Genomic DNA, 19,654 nt, shown 5'->3' with positions numbered 1-19,654 from the left:
TGAGTGCTCCCCATAGAGTTTCTGGAGCCGTCAGATTAGCTCCCTTAACATCATCCCACTGTGCCCTAACCACGCCGCCAGCTACCACACACAGACTTAGGCTCTGTCACTCTGCTTTATTAGAACAGCTCCGAGTCTGAGAGCACAGCTTCAGAGTGGAGGCCGGATCAGGCTTGGGTGAATGACCAGCAGACCTCATGAGACTTCCAGCACAGGAGAAGCACACTACAGACCGTGGGCACAGCACAGGACAGGACAGTCGATTGATTTTTTCTTTTATATATAAACTGATAATTTAAAAAATTAGAGTAATATATAGAGTTTCTCTAGAGAGAGACTTTGCAACAAAAAATATATATAAAGAACATGACCTCCTGGGCAAACGAAGCAGCATCTCTGAGCGGAGGAAAGAGGGCTCCTCATGCATTGGAGAGGGGGGGCCAAGCCTTTGGACAGGCACCAAGGCTACTGCATATCTTGGAAGAGGGAGGAAGAAGAGTAGAGGGCTGGCTAGTCAGTGTGTCTGCGTTATTCTCTCTACATTGCAAGTTTCTTATGGCTTTGGCTAAAGCATGTAAAGCAGTGGAGGTACTAAGGTGCTAAACTGAGGCCTCTCGGTCTCTGTAGAAAACAAAGAACGGGGGGTGGGAGACATCAGTGAAGCCCTCCCTAATCCCCAGTTGAGTGGAAGCAGATGGAAGATGTTCTGCAGGGGAGGGGGGAGGCTGGGGGGTATGATTTAGCAGCCTCCTCCCCCCATACCCCGTGCATCCCTGCAATCCCACACATCTGTCCCTGCTGAGATTGAATATTTGAAGGGAGGCAGTTAATCTCCCCTGCACTCTGTTGTTAATCCCTGGCAGCAGCTGGGACAGGGATGGCAGGAAGGGCCTGTCTCAACCCCATGAGGCTTCTTTGGGGCAGGCAAACAACCAGGAGCCTGGGGAGATGGGGATGGGCAGGGCATTGGTTTAGGCAGTGAGGCTCAGCCACTCCCTTTGGTCCCATCTGTAGCTCTGCCCACCAAACTTGGCAGGAGGGAAATCCTCTGGATGAGCAGAGCCAGCTAAGAGGAGCCAAATGTCCCTGACAGGGTGGGGTAGAGGCAGGAATTGGGGAATTTGGAGGAGATGGACTTGGTCCCTGAAGCCCTTCTCCTGATTCATTCAGACCTGGACTCCTCCAGGATCTGGGGTAGGTTTTGGTCCCGGGGGCCAGGGGCTGGGGCTGGAACTTGGGTAGAAGCTGGTGTTGGGGCCGGGGCTGGGGCTTGGGCTGGGCCTGAAGTAGGTAGGGGAGGTTTGCTGCCAGGGTGGTAATCGTGAGTGGCCTTGGGCTCATTGGTGTGGTAGGAGCCCTTGTAGCGATGATTTTGCAGATAGAAGAGCACCAACATTCCCACCAACCCCAGCAGCAAGAAGGCCACCAAAACTGAAAGAGAAAAAAAGGAACAATTCAGGGCAGATCTTTGGGGTTTCACCTATATACATACACATGTGTATGCTTTTGGCCTAAAGCATACGTGTACAAGAGCATCAGCTGTATGGCCACATCAAGCCATTCTTAAGTATCTGGTAGGTCTAAATTCCTGGCTTATCCCCTGCCATCTTCTGTTTCTAACATTCTCTTTCCACATCCCTGGTACTTACCCCAATTTCTCATCTCTCTCTCGATGTTACTGCACCCCCATTTCCTCATCCCTTAGCTTTAGCCTCATTTTATTTTTTCATTTTCTTATAACAGTTTTATTGAGATACAGTTTACGTACCATAAAATTTACCTTTTTATAGTGCAGTAAAGCTCCTTTTAATAAACAGTTCCTGCCTAATTCTGGGACCTTTTAGATATTGAACACCTGACTTTGGTGGAACATAATGACCATGATCCAACAGATAAGCATGTGACTTAAGCTGCTCATCAGGAAGTGGAAATTATCTGACCCACAAAGTCGTAAAGTCAAATGTGACCAGCAATGGACTACCACTGAGAAGTATATGGGATCAGGCATTGATGGGCACATCACTGTAAAAGCTTGAGCCCCATTTTGATATTTCATTTCAATTAAAAGCCTATAGCATCCTCAAACATTTAAAAATCTCCAACCTGATTATCAGCTACCTTCAGCATAGCCTGTCTCATCCTTCTGGGCACCACCATGCACCTAGTGCCTTCACCACCCCTCAGCCCTGAGGATACGGGGCAGGGAGGCAACGCTGACAGCCAGAGGGTAGAATGAGGAGGTCAGGGTAGTGACTGTGCTACTCACAGCCCAAAAGTATGGCAACCCATCCGTCATCGTGGTAGTATGGGAAGTCTGAAAAAGAGAAAGCACCAGTTAAGAGAAGCCACCTCCAGGTTAAGAGTCATTTCCTTTCCCTGTTGTCCCTCTCTTCCCTTCCTTTACTGTGTCCCAGGGATGTACCTGGGGGCAGATACCAGGGGTCCAGCTCAGGTGGCACCTCTGAGACGAGACGTGGCATGGCTCCGCAGTTAGACTCAGACAGTTCTCCCTGAACGCGAAGGGCCTCAGCCAGCTCCGAGGTCATAGGTCGAGGTGTTCGGAAGTGGCTCTTGAGGGGAGCCACATTGTTGAATCGGACACCAGACAGGCAGCCTGAGAAACCTGGTGTGTTGTAGCGCTGGATCTCCGGGTCAATCACTCCCGTCTCTGAGGGAGAGGCAGCCCAGAAAGAAACGGGCTTGGACCACCAATAGCCCTGCCCCCTCTCACCATCGCTAGGTTCCCACTCCTCTTTATCAGCACCTTCAGTGCCACTCCCCATCCTTCACTCCCCTCTGGGCTCCAGGGACTTCACCCACAGCTCCTTACCCCAAACGCCCTCTGAGCCCCAGCTTACCCATAACGCGCCCCAGATACAAGGCCTTGGGTGAGTCCAGCTGGCTGTCCACCAGCAGTGAGAACTTCTGTTCTGTCAGGGGGAAGTAGTCCACCTGAGTGGGGAGGGGAAAGGAGATGAGGGAGGGCGAACCGGGGGCAGACGTAGCCCAGACCAGGCTGGAACTCTCCTCTCCCAGTTGGTGGTGAGTCCTAGCTCAGTCCCGGGTGGGCAACCGCTGGACCCAGACATAGGATTTGGTATTAAAAACCCAACAACCTGGTTTTGAGCCCTGTCTTCGCAGCTTAACGGTGGTTTGACTTTGGGAACACCACTTTACTGTCTGAGCCCCTTTAGTGATTTGTCAAACAAAGATAAGAAGAAGAGCTGCCTACCTGAACTCCCTCACAGAGCGGTTGTGAGGTCCCATGAGATAACACACATGAACATCCTCTGTAAGTTGGAACGTGCTCTACAAATGCTAAACGTTTGGCATTTCCCACTGCCGCAACCTAGATGGCGAGGTTACGGTCTGAACCGGCCCGCCTCCCTTGTCCCCCTCCCCCTGCACGCACCTGGATGAAGAGGTTGCGGTAGACCCGGGTGAGGTTGACGCTGTGGGGCTGGCCGTCAGTTACGGGGCGCGTGGTTAGTTGGTAGACGTAGGGGCTGGTGCCCAGCTGATAGCGCAGCTGCAGGGTCCCTGTAGGGTGGGGAGGAGGAAGAGGGGGTCTCCTCTCAGCTCCCGAAGCCCCCATCTTGTGAGAGCGCTTGAGCCCTTGTATTGGTCAATCGATGGTTACGAGAATGGAGGGCACCCAGAGGCAGCTGGAATTGAGCGCGAGAGCCTCGGGGGGCTTACCATCTTCCTTGATGAGCACAGCCATGTAGTCACGCACAAAGGAGCTGACGTAGAGCAGGACGGCGGGGGCGGAGTGGGTGCTGAAGCTGAAGGACACCTCCTCTCCAGTGACATTATAGACTGGTCCACGGTAGCCCGGCACCGGCCGGCCAGGCCGCGGGTAGTCCGGCAGGCGGTAGCCAGGGCCGTGGTAGCCGGGCGCGTAGCCGGGAGTGTCGTAGCCGGGGATGTAGCCGGGCTCGTAGCCCGGCACTGGCCGGCTCAGCATGTGGGAGAACTCGCGGGCTGCGGAGCGCAGCGCTGACTGGAGGTTATAGCGCATCCAGGTGCCCGGCTCAAAGAAACCGCCAATGTCTGAAGGCAGAGGTAGTGAGGTCAGGGCCCCCGTTCCCACAGTCAGACGCTGTATATGTCATCCACACACACCCTCTGGCGCGTGTTTCCAGTTTCAGCCACCACCACAACCCATCTCCATTCACTTTTAGGTCCTCTGGCACCCCTGTGTCACGCACGGAATGGAATCTTAAAATCATGGGAAATGTAAAAGGTCATCTAATCCAACCCCTGCGTTTTACAGCTGGGGAAAGTGAGGCTCAGAAGTGGGTAGCTACTTGCCTAGGGATAATACACAGTAAGTGGACAGTCAAGATTAGAATCGAGACACCATACGCCCATCAGGCCACTACTCACACTTCCGAACCAAAACCAAAGGTCTTCTGTCAGTCCCTTAGTCCCTGTATCTCCCTACCTCACCAGACTTCTCCCACCCAGTGACCTCCCTGCTCACGCATCCTCCTAGACCAGCCTTAGGGAGGCTGCAGTCTGGGTGTATGTGCAGAATCTTGCTATGGTGAATGTCAAGGCTTGCCTTAACCAAGAACCAGGTTGTAGACATGTTTTAGGAGTGCAGCGATTGTCAAATAGGAAATGGCATAGGAGGGCATCGTGCAGCCTGAGGGGGATATTCTTGCAAGGGGGGTGACCTGTGTTCCCTTGGTGACAGTGGGAAGATGGGGAAGTTATTTGCTTGTTGCTTTTGATCTTTTTAGTGCCAGCTAGCTGTACCATCCCTTCCTTGCCCCACTTTATGCCTTTGGAGTCACCCAACATCTTCAACTGCCTGACTGCCCCAGCTCAGAGCTCAGGAGCCCAGGACGACCACAGTTTTCCCTGATGCTGACTTTGTGTCCTCCTTCCTTTCCTGCCCGCTCTACATCCCATTATGCCCTATGGCTCCCTGTCCTCCCATAACCAGCAGCACTAACCGTGGTTGCAGTATGGCCCATCAAAAGCCGTGAGGTCACAGTCACAGGTGTAGTAGCTGTAGCGCTCCACGCAGCGGCCTCCATGGAAACAGGGGAACCGGGGGTGGGCGCAGTGGCCCGTGCAGTTGGGTGAGGTACCCTCAGAGGCATTGGCACGGCCCTCCAGGTTCAGAGTCACTCCATTCAGACGCATAGCCCTCAAGCAACCCACGAAGGGCCGCCTCTTAAGCTCTGCAGATCCTGGGGAAGGTGGGCAGGTCAAGAAATGGGTGTAGAGCCAGAGACAGGGATAAGCATTGGGGTTCAGAAGGGAGCCAAGGGGGCTAGAAGAACGGAATCGATGCCAGGGACTGGAGAGGAAAGGTGAGCCTTTGGCTCAGTCTGAGGTCGAGGCGATCGGGACCTAAGACACAGGGTTCCTGGAAACAAGGAGAGTGGCCTTGAGAGGAGGGGAAGGTGTCAGAGGCTTCAGCCCTGCCTCTGGGCTGCTGCTCACCAACATAGAGGGGCTGGTCGTACTCCAGCCAGAGGTAGGTCTGCAGGGGCATCGGCCGCAGCACCCAAGGCCGGTGATCCACGCGGAGCCGGGCCTGCTTTACATTGATTTCAGCCCGGACCAGGTGCCACTCGTCATCGTTGAACTCGAAGTCATCTGAGTGCACTGTCAGGTTCTCATCCCCATTCCCCACGTCGAAGGCGAAGACCACATCCCGGGATGCTGGACAACGTTGGGGGTGAGGGGGAGAGGACTCAGACCTCCAAGATCCCTCACAGGTTCACCTGATACAACCCCTCTTCTTCACCCTTTGGAGCTCCTTGAATGTCCCTCCAATCTGTCTACAGCCTGGGACAAGACCCATAAACTGCTTAAAACCTCATACCCCGGACTTCCTTGGTGATGCAGTGGTTAAGAATCTGCCTGCCAACGCAGGGCAGACGGGTTCAAGCCCTGGTCCGGGAAGATCCCACATGCCGCGGAGCAACTAAGCCCGTGCGCCACAACTACTGAGCCTGCGCTCTAGAGCCCGCGAGCCACAACTACTGAGCCCACGTGCCACAACTACTGAAGCCCGTGTGCCTAGAGCCCGTGCTCCACAACAAAGAGAAGCCCCCGCAATGAGAAGCCCGCGCACCGCAACGATGAACAGCCCCCGCTCACCGCAACTAGAGAAAGCCCGCGCGAAGCAACGAAGACCCAACACAGCCAAAAATAAATAAATGTATAAAAAAAGAAAAAAACCTCATATCCCTGGTCTCTCCCAAATCTCAGATCCCTGGAGCCAGCTTCCCAGCCCCACTTCTCAGGTTAGAAGCATAGCTCATGAGGTAGAAGGCCCCACCCGCCGAGGAGTCCAGCTTCCCTACAAGTCAGGGACCTAAGGCCCAGAGAGGCTAAGTGGGCGCTCAGGGTCACGAAGCCAGCTATCAACACAGAGCTGGGTGTAGAAGCCAGCGCCCTCTGAAGCCCTTTCCATGCTGCCTCGCAGAGGGGCGTCTTACCCCTTGTCGCTTGCCCCAGCCTCCACCCACCCCACACCTCCCCAGGGATCGTCATCCCCCGGCAACGTCTGCCTGCTCACTGTTGAGTTCCACCCGCACGTAAGGTCGGCGCCACTGGCAGTAAGGGCCCCCTGTATTCTCTAGGAAGACTCCCGAGGGAGCCGAGGTCCTGAAGTAGAAGGAGACATCAAGGCTGTGGTTGGCCTGGATTGGGGGAAAGCGCAGTGCAGCCCCAGTGTGGAAGGCGATGGTGTTCCAGGAATTTCCTACAAAACCAGATGGAGGACGGCCTTGTCAGCGAGGTAGGAGGGGAGAGGAGTAAGGCAGCCTCAGGTCGGGGGGAGACAGGGCAAAAGGGGACAGCTAGGGGTCCCCAGGGAAACTTAAGGCGCGTAATGAAAGAGAGGAAGGTGCCGGGGAAGGTGCCAAGGAACAACACAGGTGTGGGCATATCACACCAGGAGCTGGGGTGTCTGGCAGTGTGTCCTAGAGACTCCCAGTGGATCAGGTAGCCTAGATTTTGGAAACTGGAGAGCTGACCCTGGGAGGGTACACAAAAAGGGTCTGTCACTCACGATCACCATAGCAGCGCAGAGGCCTCAGGAAGAACTGGGCCTCAGAACTGGAACGGTTCGTGTCCCCCACCACCACCTGAGTGACAGGCAAATGGTCCACAAAAGTCAGCAGGCCCTTGTCGGTTCTCCTGTGGGGACAGGATGCGGTGGCTCAGCCTCTGCCGCTCAGCTGTCCCTGGCGTCCTGAAAGCCCTGTCCCTCTGCCCCCCTTACCACTGGGGCTGGTCGGCATCACAGTTACAGTGTAGAGCAGGGTCCACACAGCTCCGGTCCAGACCACAGGCACAGCGCTGGATGCCGGGCTGCGAGCCACCCCAGTAGAAGTGCTGCTCCTCGTTTCGGCCAATCCAGAAGCTATAGGGGTAGCCTCCTGGGGAAGAGGTGCAGGCAGTTTCCAGGCCCTGCCCTCCATTAGCCTCCGGGCTCCTCTCTCACCCTTCCAACCAGCCCAGACCCTTTCTTGAATCCTGTAGCCCAGGGCTCCCTTCAACCCTCTAATCCTCTTCTCCCAGACCCCACTGGTCTCTCCTCCAGCTCTCCCCCTTGCCCTCCCCACCCCCGCCCTAACCTGCAGTGTTGAGCAGCCGGGAATTGTAGCAGGAGAACTCAATCCACTGTTCACAGTGCTGGGAAGCATTGGCCAGGGCACTGACTTCCTCCCAGGATGCATTCCAATACTGGACGGCCCCGAGGAATGGCCGCTCCATGCTAGAACCTGTCACCCGAGTTGTCCACAGCCTGTCATGCCTCACAACTGTCCAGGCCCGGTTCTCTGGGGGAGGGGATGAGGCAGAGCTGTGGCTGGAGACGGGCATTCCCTACCCATCTCCCTACCCATCTCCCTGCCCCCCCGCAGCACCACTACTGCGATCCAGAGCCAATAAACGTGGCCAGCAGCTCCATTCCAGCCCAGCTCTAGGCCCCCAACGTCATAGGCCGGAGATGAGACAGCTGGAATGGATCAGGAAGCTGGAATCTACCTGCAAGGCTAGATTACAAATCCCTGAGTGTCCCCTACCCCCTTCTGTCCTCCTTTACCCCCACCACCGTTTAATCTTACTGGCCCCTGTCCTCCCTTCCATCCTTCCATTTCCCCCACACTCCCACATTGCCTTGTCAGCTGCCCCTCCGCCACCCATCAGAGCCACTTACCTCGGATATCACAGTACACTACAAATGGCTTCAGGGGGCCACTCCCATCAGGATCAATGGTGAAGTTGCCAGAAGTTTTCCCACTGAGCCGATAAGCCTCACAGGATTCCTTATACAAAGCTGGTCGGTGGTGAGGTGGGGAAAAGGCAATTATAGGGTCAGGAGGCTAGGAGGGCCAGCCCCACCATCTCTGGCAGCCTCATGATTGCCAGAAACCTCCTGACCTCCCCTGTCTCTGACTCTCCCCCACACCCCAGCTGGCTTACGTTGGTGGCAGGTCTCCCCCTTGTAGCCTGTCAGTTCACAATAGCAGATGAAGTCATCCCAAGACTGGTAGCAGCGTCCGTCATGCTCACACATGTTAGGGCTGCACCTAGGTGAGGGGGTCAGCACCGAGGGAAGGAGCCTTATGGGGAGCTTGAGAGTAGGGTCTGATCCTTACAAGCTTCACTCCCAGCTCCTGGGAGCACCAAAACCCAGTGAAACATACTCCATCTAACAAGCTTAAATGCTGGGGCATTAGGCAGGCCTCAGGGCTCAAGTACGACTGTTTCCCCTTCCGCAAAGGAATAAATAATGCCTTACTTCCCCCACCCCCCAAATAAAACCCTCTAGGACCAAAAACAGATGCTTCATTTCCATTCTGAGCATGTGTCACTTTAAGGGAAGAAATAGGAGGTGAGAGGTCAAGGAGGAATCATCCCCAGGTGGGACTTAGCAGCTGGGACCAGGAGAAGGGAGATCATTGAGAAAGGCCATTCTCATCACTGGGAAACCATGGAAGAGGGCTTTGGAGGGGTCACCTCTTGTAGGGAGAGGGGCTTCTGGATACCTATCAGTGATGCCACATGTGTCAAAGAGGACCTCAGCATAGTATCCAAGCCGCCGGCCCTCCACCAGAGTCAGGTTGACCAGTTGACCATCCACCTTGAGCAGCTCCATGCAGCCATGGAATGCCGTCTGGTTGGAGTGGCAGCCCGATCGACTGGCTGGCTTGGGACAACCTGGAGCAACCACCCCTGTGAGGCCCTCCCCAGGGGAGACTCCAGCAACCCTCCCCCAGGGAGATGCCAAGGGAGAGCCAGACATGAAGGAAGGAAGGGGGCTAGTAGACAATGACAGTGACCTTCCAGTCCCCAAGGCCCCAGAGGGACAAGAGGGATTTACTGCTACAAAACTCTCCATGTAGCCCTGTCTGGGTGGACTTAGATGGGGCCTTCCCACCCAGAGACAGGGGTCTAGCCAGGTCGGCCTCCACTTACCTCCAAAGAAGTATGAGGTTCCTGTCCGGATCAGCAGTGGGTATGAGACCCTGACCTCTGCCCCCTCCACATCATCAATGCTGATGACTGCATGGTTTTCCTGTGCCACAAAATTCACCTCGTGCCAAAAGCCATCATTCAGGCGGAACCCTGGACAGGACAGGAGGATGGTGTGGTGGGGGGGGGGGGGGGGAGGGGGGCACCACGTTCTAGAAGAGAACCTAGAGCGGGGAGGCAGCGACCCCACTCTGTGTCCTAACAGTAGCCTATGTGCCTCCCATTTTTACACTCATCAACCTGAGTGGTGACATCTCTGAATGTCTCTCTTCACTGTGTGGAACCCCAGTGGCTGACACAAAAGTCATAACTGAATGACACCTCCAGAGACCCTCCGGAACTGGAGAGTACCAGGATTCTCAGCCTTCCTGCTTCTCCTGGCACCCTTAGCTCCTCAGATCTGCCCCGCCCTCCCAACTCCCAGCAGCCTCCATCCGCTCCCACCTTTTCCCAGGGCCCTGGGACCTCCTGCCCTGCTCCCTCCCTTCACTCCCTCACCCCTCTCCAGTGTGCAAAGGCCTCAGTCCAGGCCTACAGACGCCTCTGCTCTTTGCCCTTCTCTGGCCTCCCTGTGCCTCCCCCTTCCCTCCACCCCTCACCAGCAGCAAACTGAAGTTTCTTTCGGCCAGTCTGCACGATGGACACATTGACCTGCCCTTCACTGAGCATCAGCTCCACATGGCCCAGCCCATCCCCCAGGCGGGAGAAAAGTAGCAGCCCGGTGAGATCCCAGGTACGGAAGCGAAAAGAGACTGCGAGGCGGCCTCGGCGAGGGAAGCCAGGCACTTGCACGAAGTTGTGAGGACCTCCAAAGTTGATGGGGTGAGGAACCGGGTCCAGGCAACGGAATGCCACCTTACCCTAGGGAGGAAAGTGAGGATCCCTCAGCACCCGAGCCGATGCCCCGCCCCACCTCTGTGAGGAGTGAGGTTCCCTGGGTGCACCTCCCCAACTCCCCCAGAAATATGTCCAGCTGTGGAGGAGGTCTCCAGCCACCAAGTCGGCCTTCAGGATTCTATCCTGATCTACATCGTCTCCAGGGGCGACCGCTCCTTCCCTTCCTTCCAGCGTGGAGAGGCAATTTCCCGCCCGCTTCCTGGCAGCAGTGCCTGATTACGCTCCTGAGTTGGGGTGGGGGGAGCACCCACACCCACACACCGAAACAGCCCTGGGTTCAAGTCCCTCCTCAGCCCCTGCGCAGCTGCGTGACCCCTGGCGGAGCCACTCAGGGTCGCTACACCTTATTTTCCTCAGTTATAATTGAGGAGATGCTTAGACCGGACCACAGCTTTTAACTGGGGGGTTGGGAGCTGGCCTTTTGCACCTCCTGTGAGTCAGTGATGACACCATCACCCCCACTTGAGCATCTGGCTGGGGAGAAGGGTCCTCGGCTTTTACGTGATTCGCAATATCTCTTCCCACTCCACCTCTTGGCTCCAAGCGGCTTTGACGCCCCGTCCTCCCAGATCCCCCTGCCCACTGGCCTCGAAGGTGATCCGCGAATGGCGCCGCACGGCCAGGTCCGCGATGTTGACTCGGTTGAAGATTACGTTTTCCATGCAGCCGCGGAAATTATGCCGATAGGCAAGGTTCTTCTGCGCAGCGCCCACCAGACCCCCGATGAACATCTGCGGGCGGAGTGAGGAGTGAGTACGCTACAAATGGCTTCAGGGGGCCACTCCCATCAGGATCAATAGTGAAGTTTCCAGAAGTTTTTCCACTGAGTCGATAAGCATGGCAGCGCGCGCGCCTTTCTCGCGCTCCCCCGCCGTACACTTTCCCACGCTCCAGGCAGATTGAGTTTTATAAGACTTGAGACACACATTGCCCCAGTATCGGTATTGAAGCTGGAAGCTCGCTGGGCCTCCCCAGGCTTGGGTTCTAGCCCTGACTCCACCACAAATTGGCTGCATGCCCTTAGGTAAGTCAATGAACCTGTCTGAGATTCTTTATCTGTAGATCAGGGCCTGAAGGGGCCAATTTTCTCATCTTGCCCGATCCCCCAAATCCAGATTTCCAGACTCCATCTCAGTAGTTCTGGGGTGGAGCCCGGGAATCTGCGTGCTAATAGCAGCAGCAACAACAAAAACCCAGGCCTTTCTGGGAGTTTCCCAAGAGCTGCTAGCATATTCAGAAACCCGAAAGCAGAGTCTTACCTCTGGTAGAGAAAAGTGCTGTCCCCCACCGGCCCACCCAGCACCCCACTTAACCAAATGGCTCCTCCCCTCTCCGCTCACCTCGGTGTCCAGGTTCAGTCTCTCAAAGTCGCCATTGAGCACGAAGCGCTGCTCGTAGCCGTCCAGGGTGAGATTTGCTTCGCGGCCAAATCGGTCCACACGTACGTAATGCCAGTGCTGGTCATTGAGGACGCCACCAGCGCTCACGGTTGTGTGACCGGGCCTTGGCTGGATGGGGCTGCTGCCTGAGGGTGGGGAGGGGCGGGGTCAGACCTGGAACCTGGAGAACCCACGCGAGCCCTACTGCCCAGCTAGCCCCCAGGCAGAGCAGCAGCCGGCAGCACAGAGGAGGGACTGCCCAGGGCCCAGGGCAGCCAGGGAAGGTGGGCATATAGAGACTGGACCACCCTCAGCCTGGGATGGAGCAGTGGCCATTGGCAAGTATGGACTTAGAGTAAGCCATTTAACCTGTCTGAGCCTCTGTTTTCCTATCAGTAAAACTTGAGACACAATGGTTGCTTCTACCTCACCATGTGGATATTATGAAAAGCGATTGAGATACAAAACAATAACGCTTTAGGCGTGTGTGTATACGTATATACAATGTTTTTACAATGAGGAAACAGACTGGGGAAGTGCTTGTCCCGCTGGTAGGTGGTAGAGCTGAGACTGGAATTCGCTTCTCCTGATCCCGAGTCCAGTGTTTTGCTAGCACCAAATTTTACACGAAAAAGGCGGGTTGGTCCAAACACTAAGGAAGGGAAGGATAAGGAGTGGTGTGCGGCTTCGCGGAGGAGGTGCAACAAGAGACGTGGGAGGAGAGCCTCAGGCTTTACTCCGGGATCTCTGAGCTCACCCAGGCTCATGTGCAGCAGCAAGTGTGCCCCCTGCAGCTCGAGTGTCACGTAGTCGCCCTGGGCGCCCTCGGCGTGCAACAGGAGCCCGTCCTTCTCTTCGGTCTTGAAGCTGAAGGCGAACACATCCCACAGACTCCGGCTGACCCCTCGCGGGAAGCGGTACGAGATGGCATCATCGCCATCGAAATAGAGCACGTCGGACTCTGCGCGAGGGGCAGTAGGTGGGTTGGGGACCGGAAAGACTCTTTGTCTCCCGGGCACCACCCCCCCCCCCCCGCCCGCCCGCCCGCCCCTTACTGTAAGGGCAGCCGTAGAGGCCGAGCCTCAGGCCGATCTTGCCGCGCGGGTTCCAAGCCAAGGGCACGATGCGGATGTAGCGCGCCGTGAAGTGGTAGTGCAGGTCGTGGCGAACCACCGCCGACTCGTTCACGTTACCGAAGAAGGTCTGAGGGGCAAGGGAAGAGGAGTGACCACGTCCCCACTCTCTACTTGTTTCTCCACAGCCTCCCAGCCCACAGTTGTCGCATCTAGCCAATCTCGACTTCTGGAAGGCAAACACTCCTTATCTCCCCTGCCTTCATGGCTTTACACAGTTTCCCTAGCCTAGAGCGTCCCATTATATCCTCAAAGGTCAACTCAGATGTCACCACCTTCATGAAGCTCTCCCAGATTTTACCTTGAAGTATGTTAAACCCTGTCACTGGGAATATCTTGCACACATGGCGAGCCGACAGTCCCTCTGGACTGAGTCCTTGGGGAGGAAGTCACTGCTCCTCGTCTGTGCCCTCACCACCGCCTCCTGCCCTTCCCCCAAGATTGTGCCCAGCCCAGCCCAGGTCACAGAGCTGAAAAGGTTCCCCAGGTGTGTGCACAGGGAGCCTGGAGTACCGCGTTGTGCCCTCGCTGATAGAACGGTGTCCAGCTGTCCACTCGGTCGCCATAGAGCAGCATGTAATGTGTGACCCAGTCCCAAGAGTTAAAGGAGCCCTGCGTGGCCACAGCCCGGATCCGGTGCTTCTTCATTAGGTCGATCTGGAGCCAGGGATTTGGGTCCCCAATCCGGGGAGACCATCCGCTTATGCCTATAGAAGGGGCAAGGGCTTTCACCACTGGCTCCCCATTTACCTCCAGCCCTCCAGAGTCCCCCACCCCACCATGGGGCACCACCATGCTCACCGTGCAGCCGGGCAAAACGGGGCGCAGTGAAGAGCCCATAGTAGGAGGAGGCGCCCAGGGAGCGTGCATACAGGGGCCCAACCAGCTCCTCGTCACAGCCGTCTGGGTTGGGGGAACAGACATGTTGATCAGGGTGGCCCCTCCCAGTCTTCCCAAAGGCCCAGCACGCTGAGCAACCGGAGCTCTTTCTTCTCTCTCCCCCATTGCAGACCCAGCCCTAACTTAAACCATCTCCTCAACCTGGGCTGCAGCAACAGCTGCACACTTCGGGGAGGCTGCCTTCTTCTTCTGGAAGAACCCGTAGGCCAGACCCTGCCTAGTACCAGTTGCGGTTCAGTACACCCGCAAACACAATCCGAAACCTCAGCATCTTTTAGAACCTGAGTCACCCCAAGACACCAATCCAGCCCCAGCCTTAGCCTCAATCCCAGTCAGCAGCACCCACAGACCTGCACCAACTCCAAATCCAGGCCTTGGTCCCAACCCCCGCCAGTCCAAGCACCATCACCAGTTCCACATCCAACCTTAGCATCATAAAGGGTCACCAAATACTGCATGGATCCCAACCCCAAAATCCGGCCCCAGCCTCAGCCCCAAACCCTGGTCCCTGGGCCAGCTCCAAGCCCAGCCCCAGCCCCTGGCAAAACCTTAACCCTAGCGCGGTCACTGGCACCACCCTTATTCCCAACCCTCAAACCCAGGCACTAGCTCCCGCTTGGATCCCAGTCCCAAATCCCCCCCCCCCCCGGGCCGACTCTATCTTCAGCTCTGAGCCCAGCCCCAGCGCCGGGCGCGCGCGCCAGCCTCGGAGCTGCATTGCGGAGCGCGGGGGAGAGGCAGGAAAGGATGAAAGCGCACGAGCGCGCGCCAGCCGGGAAGGGAGCCGCGACCACCCAGCCGCAATGCGGTGAGGGACCCGCCCTGCAGACCTTAGACTCCCAGGCCCAACCCCGCCTGCCTGCGAGCCCCGCACTCACAGTAGCCCCAGCCCCGGGCTCCCGAGACCGCGGCGAGCAGGATGCAGAAGAGCCGGAGACGCATCATGCAGGGCTGACGGATCCCGGCGGCCGCCTCCCAGTGCCCGTCTCCGGCTAGGGCTCCAGTTCCAGCTCGGGCTTTCCTCCTGGGGTTCGCAGCGGATGGCTCTCTCCCCCTTACCCACCCCTCCCTCTTCCCTCTCTCCCCCTAACCCTTCTCCCTTGTCTCTCTCTGTGCTGTTCCTGGTTCTCCGCTGTTCTCGCCTCTCCTTCAACCCTCTCTCTTCTCACCTCTCCCCTCCCCCAGCCTCCCTCTCCTGGCACGCGCCGCTTTCCCGGACCCCGCGCAAGCGCGCGCCTGAGCCCTGCTGCGAATGGGCGGGGGTAGAGAGCCTCCCGTCGCCGGGAAATACCCTGAATAACCCGAGGCCGACAGGGACTGTGGCCTCAGGGATGGGGGAAGAGAGGCTAGGGCCGGTTAGGGGGTCCTGAAAAATCCAAGAAAAGGGAGATGGAAGGGGAGGGTGCTTGGAGATGGAGAGAAGAGTAAGTAAAAGAATCTAACATTTTCTGACAGCAAATTATGCTCCAGGCACCCGTGCTAGGCACCCTCAGCACCCTGTGAATTCTGCATTTTTACCTCACTCCACTTTGCAGATGAAAAACCTGAGGCTCAGAGAGGTCAGAAAACCTACTTAAGATCACACAGGTGGCTAGCAAACGATGATATTCCAAAACCCATTCTTTTTCTACTGGCACGGTAAAGAGAAATTATTTTTTAGGACGTAGAATAGGAAAGTTAGGTAAAGAGGGCCCACGGACCCTAATCCCCACCGCCCTCTTGGCCCTTCTCCCCGCCCCTTCCTTCCTGTCCCACTAGTTTAACTTCTGTCCCCAGTGGCTTTACCTCAGAAACCCGAGTAGCCAGAGATGGGGACTGAGCCCGCAGAGCAGGTGGGAGTGGGGGAAGGGGGGGAACGGTTACAGAGAGGGAGGGTAAGGTGAAGGTATGGGATTCCCTACCTGGCACCAGGCCTCTGCCATGCTATGACCTACCTAGGATGCCTGGAGCCCTCTGGGACCAGGGGCCCTCCAGATAGACAGGGCTGGTAATGAGACGCTGCGGTTGGGGGACGGGACTGGGGTTGAGAGGGAGGATGAGCTGAACCTAGAGATCTAAGGTCCCAACTGAGCCCAGGAAACCTGAGCTCCAACCCTTACGACCCCCTTGTCATGAGTAGTTCAGTGCACCTGTACTGGAGGCTTAGAGGTGGGGGTGAGAAGGGGAGAAGGGAAAGGAGACACAGAAAACCTCTCCAGACCAAGCACGGAGTCCAGGGACCAGGTCTCAGGCAAAGTCTGCATGTGGGTGTTCTTCCAGGAGAGGGCGCTGCAGAGGAACTGAAGCGCTAAGATTTACTAATAATACAGACACCTGGCCTATGGAGAGCACAGATGCTTCACATTCATTATCTTCCTTATTTCAAACAACCCTGCCGGGTGGGCTGGTCAGGATTTCTAATCTCGACATTATGTATTAGGCAACTGGAGAACCAGAAAGAGCAAGTGATTCACTCAAGGCCACCGAGGAAGCTGGATGTAGAGGCAGCAGGGGTGCAAGGGAAGCCAAGGCCTGTCTGAGGGTGTGCTAAGAAGAGTGTGGAGAAGAGTTTATGTCTTCTCCCCGGGTACTGTACTATTGTACCTGGTCACACAGGAGCCCCCAGCTTGGAATGCATGTGTGGGAGGGGGAGGTGTGTGGTGGAGGCATGTCTCATAAGATCTCTCTTCTCATTTTGGCCTCCCCAGGTCTCCTGGGGCCCCTACTCCGGGGACGATGAGGAGGCATACTCGGCTGAGCCGCTGCCAGAACTCTGCTACAAGGCCGATGTCCAGGCCTTCAGTCGTGCCTTCCAACCCAGTGTCTCCCTGACTGTGGCTGCGCTGGGTCTGGCCGGCAATGGCCTGGTCCTGGCCACGCACCTGGCGGCCCGACGCGCTGCCCGCTCGCCCACCTCCGCGCACCTGCTCCAGCTGGCCCTGGCCGACCTTCTGCTGGCTCTGACCCTGCCCTTTGCCGCAGCCGGGGCTCTGCAGGGCTGGAGTCTGGGAAGTGTCACCTGCCGCGCCATCTCGGGCCTCTATTCGGCCTCCTTCCACGCCGGCTTCCTCTTCCTGGCCTGTATCAGCGCCGACCGCTACGTGGCCATCGCGCGGGCCCTCCCAACTGGACCGAGGCCCCCGGTGCCGGGCCGCGCACACTTGGTCTCAGTCATCGTGTGGTTGTTGTCGCTGCTCCTGGCGCTGCCTGCTCTCCTTTTCAGCCAGGACGGGCAGCGAGAAGGCCAGCGGCGCTGCCGTCTCATCTTCCCCGAGGGCCTCACGCAGACGGTGAAGGGGGTGAGCGCCGTGGCGCAGGTGGTCCTGGGCTTCGCGCTGCCGCTGGGCGTCATGGCGGCCTGCTACGCGCTCCTGGGCCGCACGCTGCTGGCCACCAGGGGGCCCGAGCGCCGGCGCGCGCTGCGCGTCGTGGTGGCCCTGGTGGCGGCCTTCGTGGTGCTGCAGCTGCCCTACAGTCTCGCCCTGCTATTGGATACTGCCGACCTCCTGGCGGCCCGCGAGCGGAGCTGCCCCGCCAGCAAGCGCAAGGATCTGGCACTGCTGGTGACCGGGGGCTTGGCCCTCGCCCGCTGCGGCCTCAACCCCGTGCTCTACGCCTTTCTGGGCCTGCGCTTCCGCCAGGACCTGCGGAGGCTGCTACGGGGTCAGGGCTGCAGTCCAGGGCCTCACCACCGCGGCCGCTGCCCCCGCCGGCCCCGCCTTTCTTCCTGCTCGGCTCCCACGGAGACCAACAGTATCTCCTTCTGGGACTACTAGGGCTGCGAATCAAGAGGAGGGGGGCGGACTAAGGAAATGATTCCAGGGAGGGTAGTGGGAAGGGGGAGTAGGTGGGGGACACTGAGAAAGAGGTAGGGACCTCAGGAATTGCTTCTGTACTTTGGCACATTAAACTGACAACATGGAAATGAGGGGCAACCCAACAACTGTTACTATTTTTGAGTCACCGGCTTGGAAGTGATTTGTAGCAGGGCAGAGCTGGTGGGTCCCCCCCGGCCCCGCCCCTTCGCACTCCGCCGCGCTTGGCTCTAAGTGGAAGGCGCTGAGAGCCTGGGTGGGGGTGAGGGGCTGCTAAGCCTGCTAAAGCTCTAGGCACTGACACCCCCTCCACCTTCACCCGGTCTCTGCCAACAGAGGTGAGGTGGGGAAGCTGCCAGGCGCCGAGGGGCGAGCGTTCCTCCTGAAATAGTGTAAGAAAGAGCTTTCTAACAACCAGAGTGCAATCCAGTAATGGCTGCCTTAGCAAGTACCGAGTTCCCGGCCTCTGGAATGTTCCGGCTGAGGCTGTCGGGGACTGTGTGTGTGCCTATGCCTGGTGTGGGGGTAGGAACGGGGCCAGGAGATTCCCGTTTTGGGTTGGATTCGATTACCACTCTACAGTCCCGTCTAAGGTTCGCTGGTGGAGAGAAAAAAGTTATTTGAAAAGTTGAGTCGCAGTTTTTCACCTTGGAGAAAATCCAAGGAGAGAATTCCAATTTGCAAATTTCCAAAGAGTGGTTATCACGGGCGGGGTGGGGGTGGGGTGACAGCCATTCTCCATCTTCCTTGGGGACGGGGTCAGAGGGAATGTACTGAGCCTGCCGGAAAGAGAGAGGTTAGACAACGGAAAGAACTTCCCTGCAGGCAAGGGCCTGGGATCCAGAGAGGGAAGAGAGTATATGGTGTGGTGTTTCCATCCCTAGGAAGTCTCAGCGCAGGCCACTCTCATCTGGGGCGAGGGCAAGGCTGGGATGGTCTCTAAAGACATTGATTCCTGGTCTTTGTTTTACACAGTCACGACAGGCAGGATGGTGTCCACGTGCGACAACTCTCGCAGTTTAATATCCGGTCAGCCAAGCTGCCCCGACTACTCCAGCCTGGAGTCTGGGGACCCAGGGCAAGAGGGGCGGAGCGTGGCGGGGATGTCTCCAGGGAGGCGCTGGCCTGCCGTCCCCGCCCTGTCCCGCCGCGCCCAGCTCGGGCTAGCCTTCCTTCTCGGAGTCTCCGGCGGCTGAGACCAAGAACCACGGGCTCCAGGGGTCAGGATCCAGGGAAGTCCCGGACATAGCGCCGATCTTCAAAGGGTCCCACACGCCAGTCACTGGGGGCCAACCTGGAACCCTCCACCAGTGATCTCAGGAATCGCCGCTGAGTCAGCAACGCACGCGCGCGCCCGCGGTCGCCCTGGCCCCGCCCCTCCTCTGGCCCCGCCCCGTCCTCTTAGAGCCTTGGTTAACCTCTTCCTACACAGAACCGCAGGATAGTCACCCTGAGAAGCCTCCACTCCATTCGAAGACCACGGAATTCCCTAGAATCCGAAGTCACTCTCCCAACTGGAGTTCAGTGAGCTGTGCGCTCTACATTAGATTTTATTTCCGGCCTTGGTCTGCACTCTCCCAGAGTCTCTGCCTCAGCTTCTTCACCTCAAAAGGAGGTGACTCAGATCGCGGAACTGGACTCCTTCATCCAGGGGCGGAGGGCTACCTCTAGGGCTGTGCTTGGCGCAGGTAGCTAAGGCTCTTTCCTTTCTCTGGAACCCTGAGACGAGACAGGGGTGCAGAGGGCAGCAGTCGGAGCCTTCCTCTATGCGCTATGGGCACTTTGTTCTCCAAAGCTCCTGCTCGAGTGCTTTTAATTTGTTGGTTGGTGAGCCAAGAGTTAAAACAAGAGCCTGAAGGCGGGCTTCCGTGACGTCCCTAGCAGTCCGTGTCCGACCTCCGAAGCGGGGGCGTGGCTAACATCGCATTGCCCCCTCCCTCCTTATTCCCCTGCCCCTCCCCGCTGTCACCAAGCCAGGGACACATGATGCAACCCGCCGCGGTTTCAGTAGCTTGATTGGTGGCCGCGCCCGGCGCCAGGC

General features: G+C 57.4%; 3 protein-coding genes across 5 annotated transcripts in view; 2 read left to right on the top strand and 1 right to left on the bottom strand.

Moving 5' to 3' along the window:
- EZH1 (enhancer of zeste 1 polycomb repressive complex 2 subunit) overlaps positions 1-4,937 on the top strand; it is a 37,128-nt gene extending 32,191 nt beyond the window's left edge. The window contains exon 20 of the mRNA XM_082371795.1: positions 4,749-4,937. Within this exon, the coding sequence (XP_082227921.1) occupies positions 4,749-4,758 (10 nt within the window). The 3' untranslated portion in view covers positions 4,759-4,937. The remainder of the gene's footprint in view (positions 1-4,748) is intronic.
- On the bottom strand, positions 97-16,853 carry CNTNAP1 (contactin associated protein 1). 3 transcript variants are annotated; one of them, XM_082371784.1, is made up of 24 exons: positions 16,723-16,853; positions 13,721-13,822; positions 13,433-13,626; positions 12,842-12,989; positions 12,544-12,747; positions 11,748-11,932; positions 10,995-11,138; positions 10,110-10,371; positions 9,454-9,603; positions 9,024-9,195; positions 8,458-8,564; positions 8,192-8,311; positions 7,608-7,811; positions 7,253-7,409; positions 7,040-7,167; positions 6,545-6,730; positions 5,461-5,682; positions 4,965-5,204; positions 3,700-4,053; positions 3,413-3,540; positions 2,859-2,952; positions 2,423-2,668; positions 2,267-2,314; positions 97-1,431 (listed from the first exon to the last, which is right to left on the bottom strand). In XM_082371784.1, exons 3-24 carry the CDS (start codon positions 13,565-13,567, stop codon positions 1,163-1,165), a joined length of 3,903 nt encoding a protein of 1,300 aa, XP_082227910.1. In that variant the 5' UTR covers positions 13,568-13,626; positions 13,721-13,822; positions 16,723-16,853; the 3' UTR covers positions 97-1,162. The 3 variants fall into 3 exon arrangements, with proteins under 3 accessions (XP_082227910.1, XP_082227909.1, XP_082227911.1); XM_082371783.1 differs by lacking the exon at positions 16,723-16,853 and adding an exon at positions 14,698-14,831; XM_082371785.1 differs by lacking the exons at positions 2,423-2,668; positions 16,723-16,853 and adding an exon at positions 14,698-14,831.
- On the top strand, positions 16,435-19,629 carry CCR10 (C-C motif chemokine receptor 10; the record flags this gene model as incomplete). Its single annotated transcript, XM_082371800.1, has 1 exon — positions 16,435-19,629. One exon carries the CDS (start codon positions 16,435-16,437, stop codon positions 17,572-17,574), a length of 1,140 nt encoding a protein of 379 aa, XP_082227926.1. The 3' UTR covers positions 17,575-19,629.
- Positions 19,630-19,654: the final 25 nt, after the last annotated feature.

This window comes from Balaenoptera borealis, assembly GCF_965194805.1.
Source record: "Balaenoptera borealis genome assembly, chromosome: 20".
Lineage (NCBI taxonomy): Eukaryota > Metazoa > Chordata > Mammalia > Artiodactyla > Balaenopteridae > Balaenoptera > Balaenoptera borealis.
Note: the sequence above shows the minus strand (reverse complement) of the source record. Positions and strands in the feature narration are given on the sequence as shown.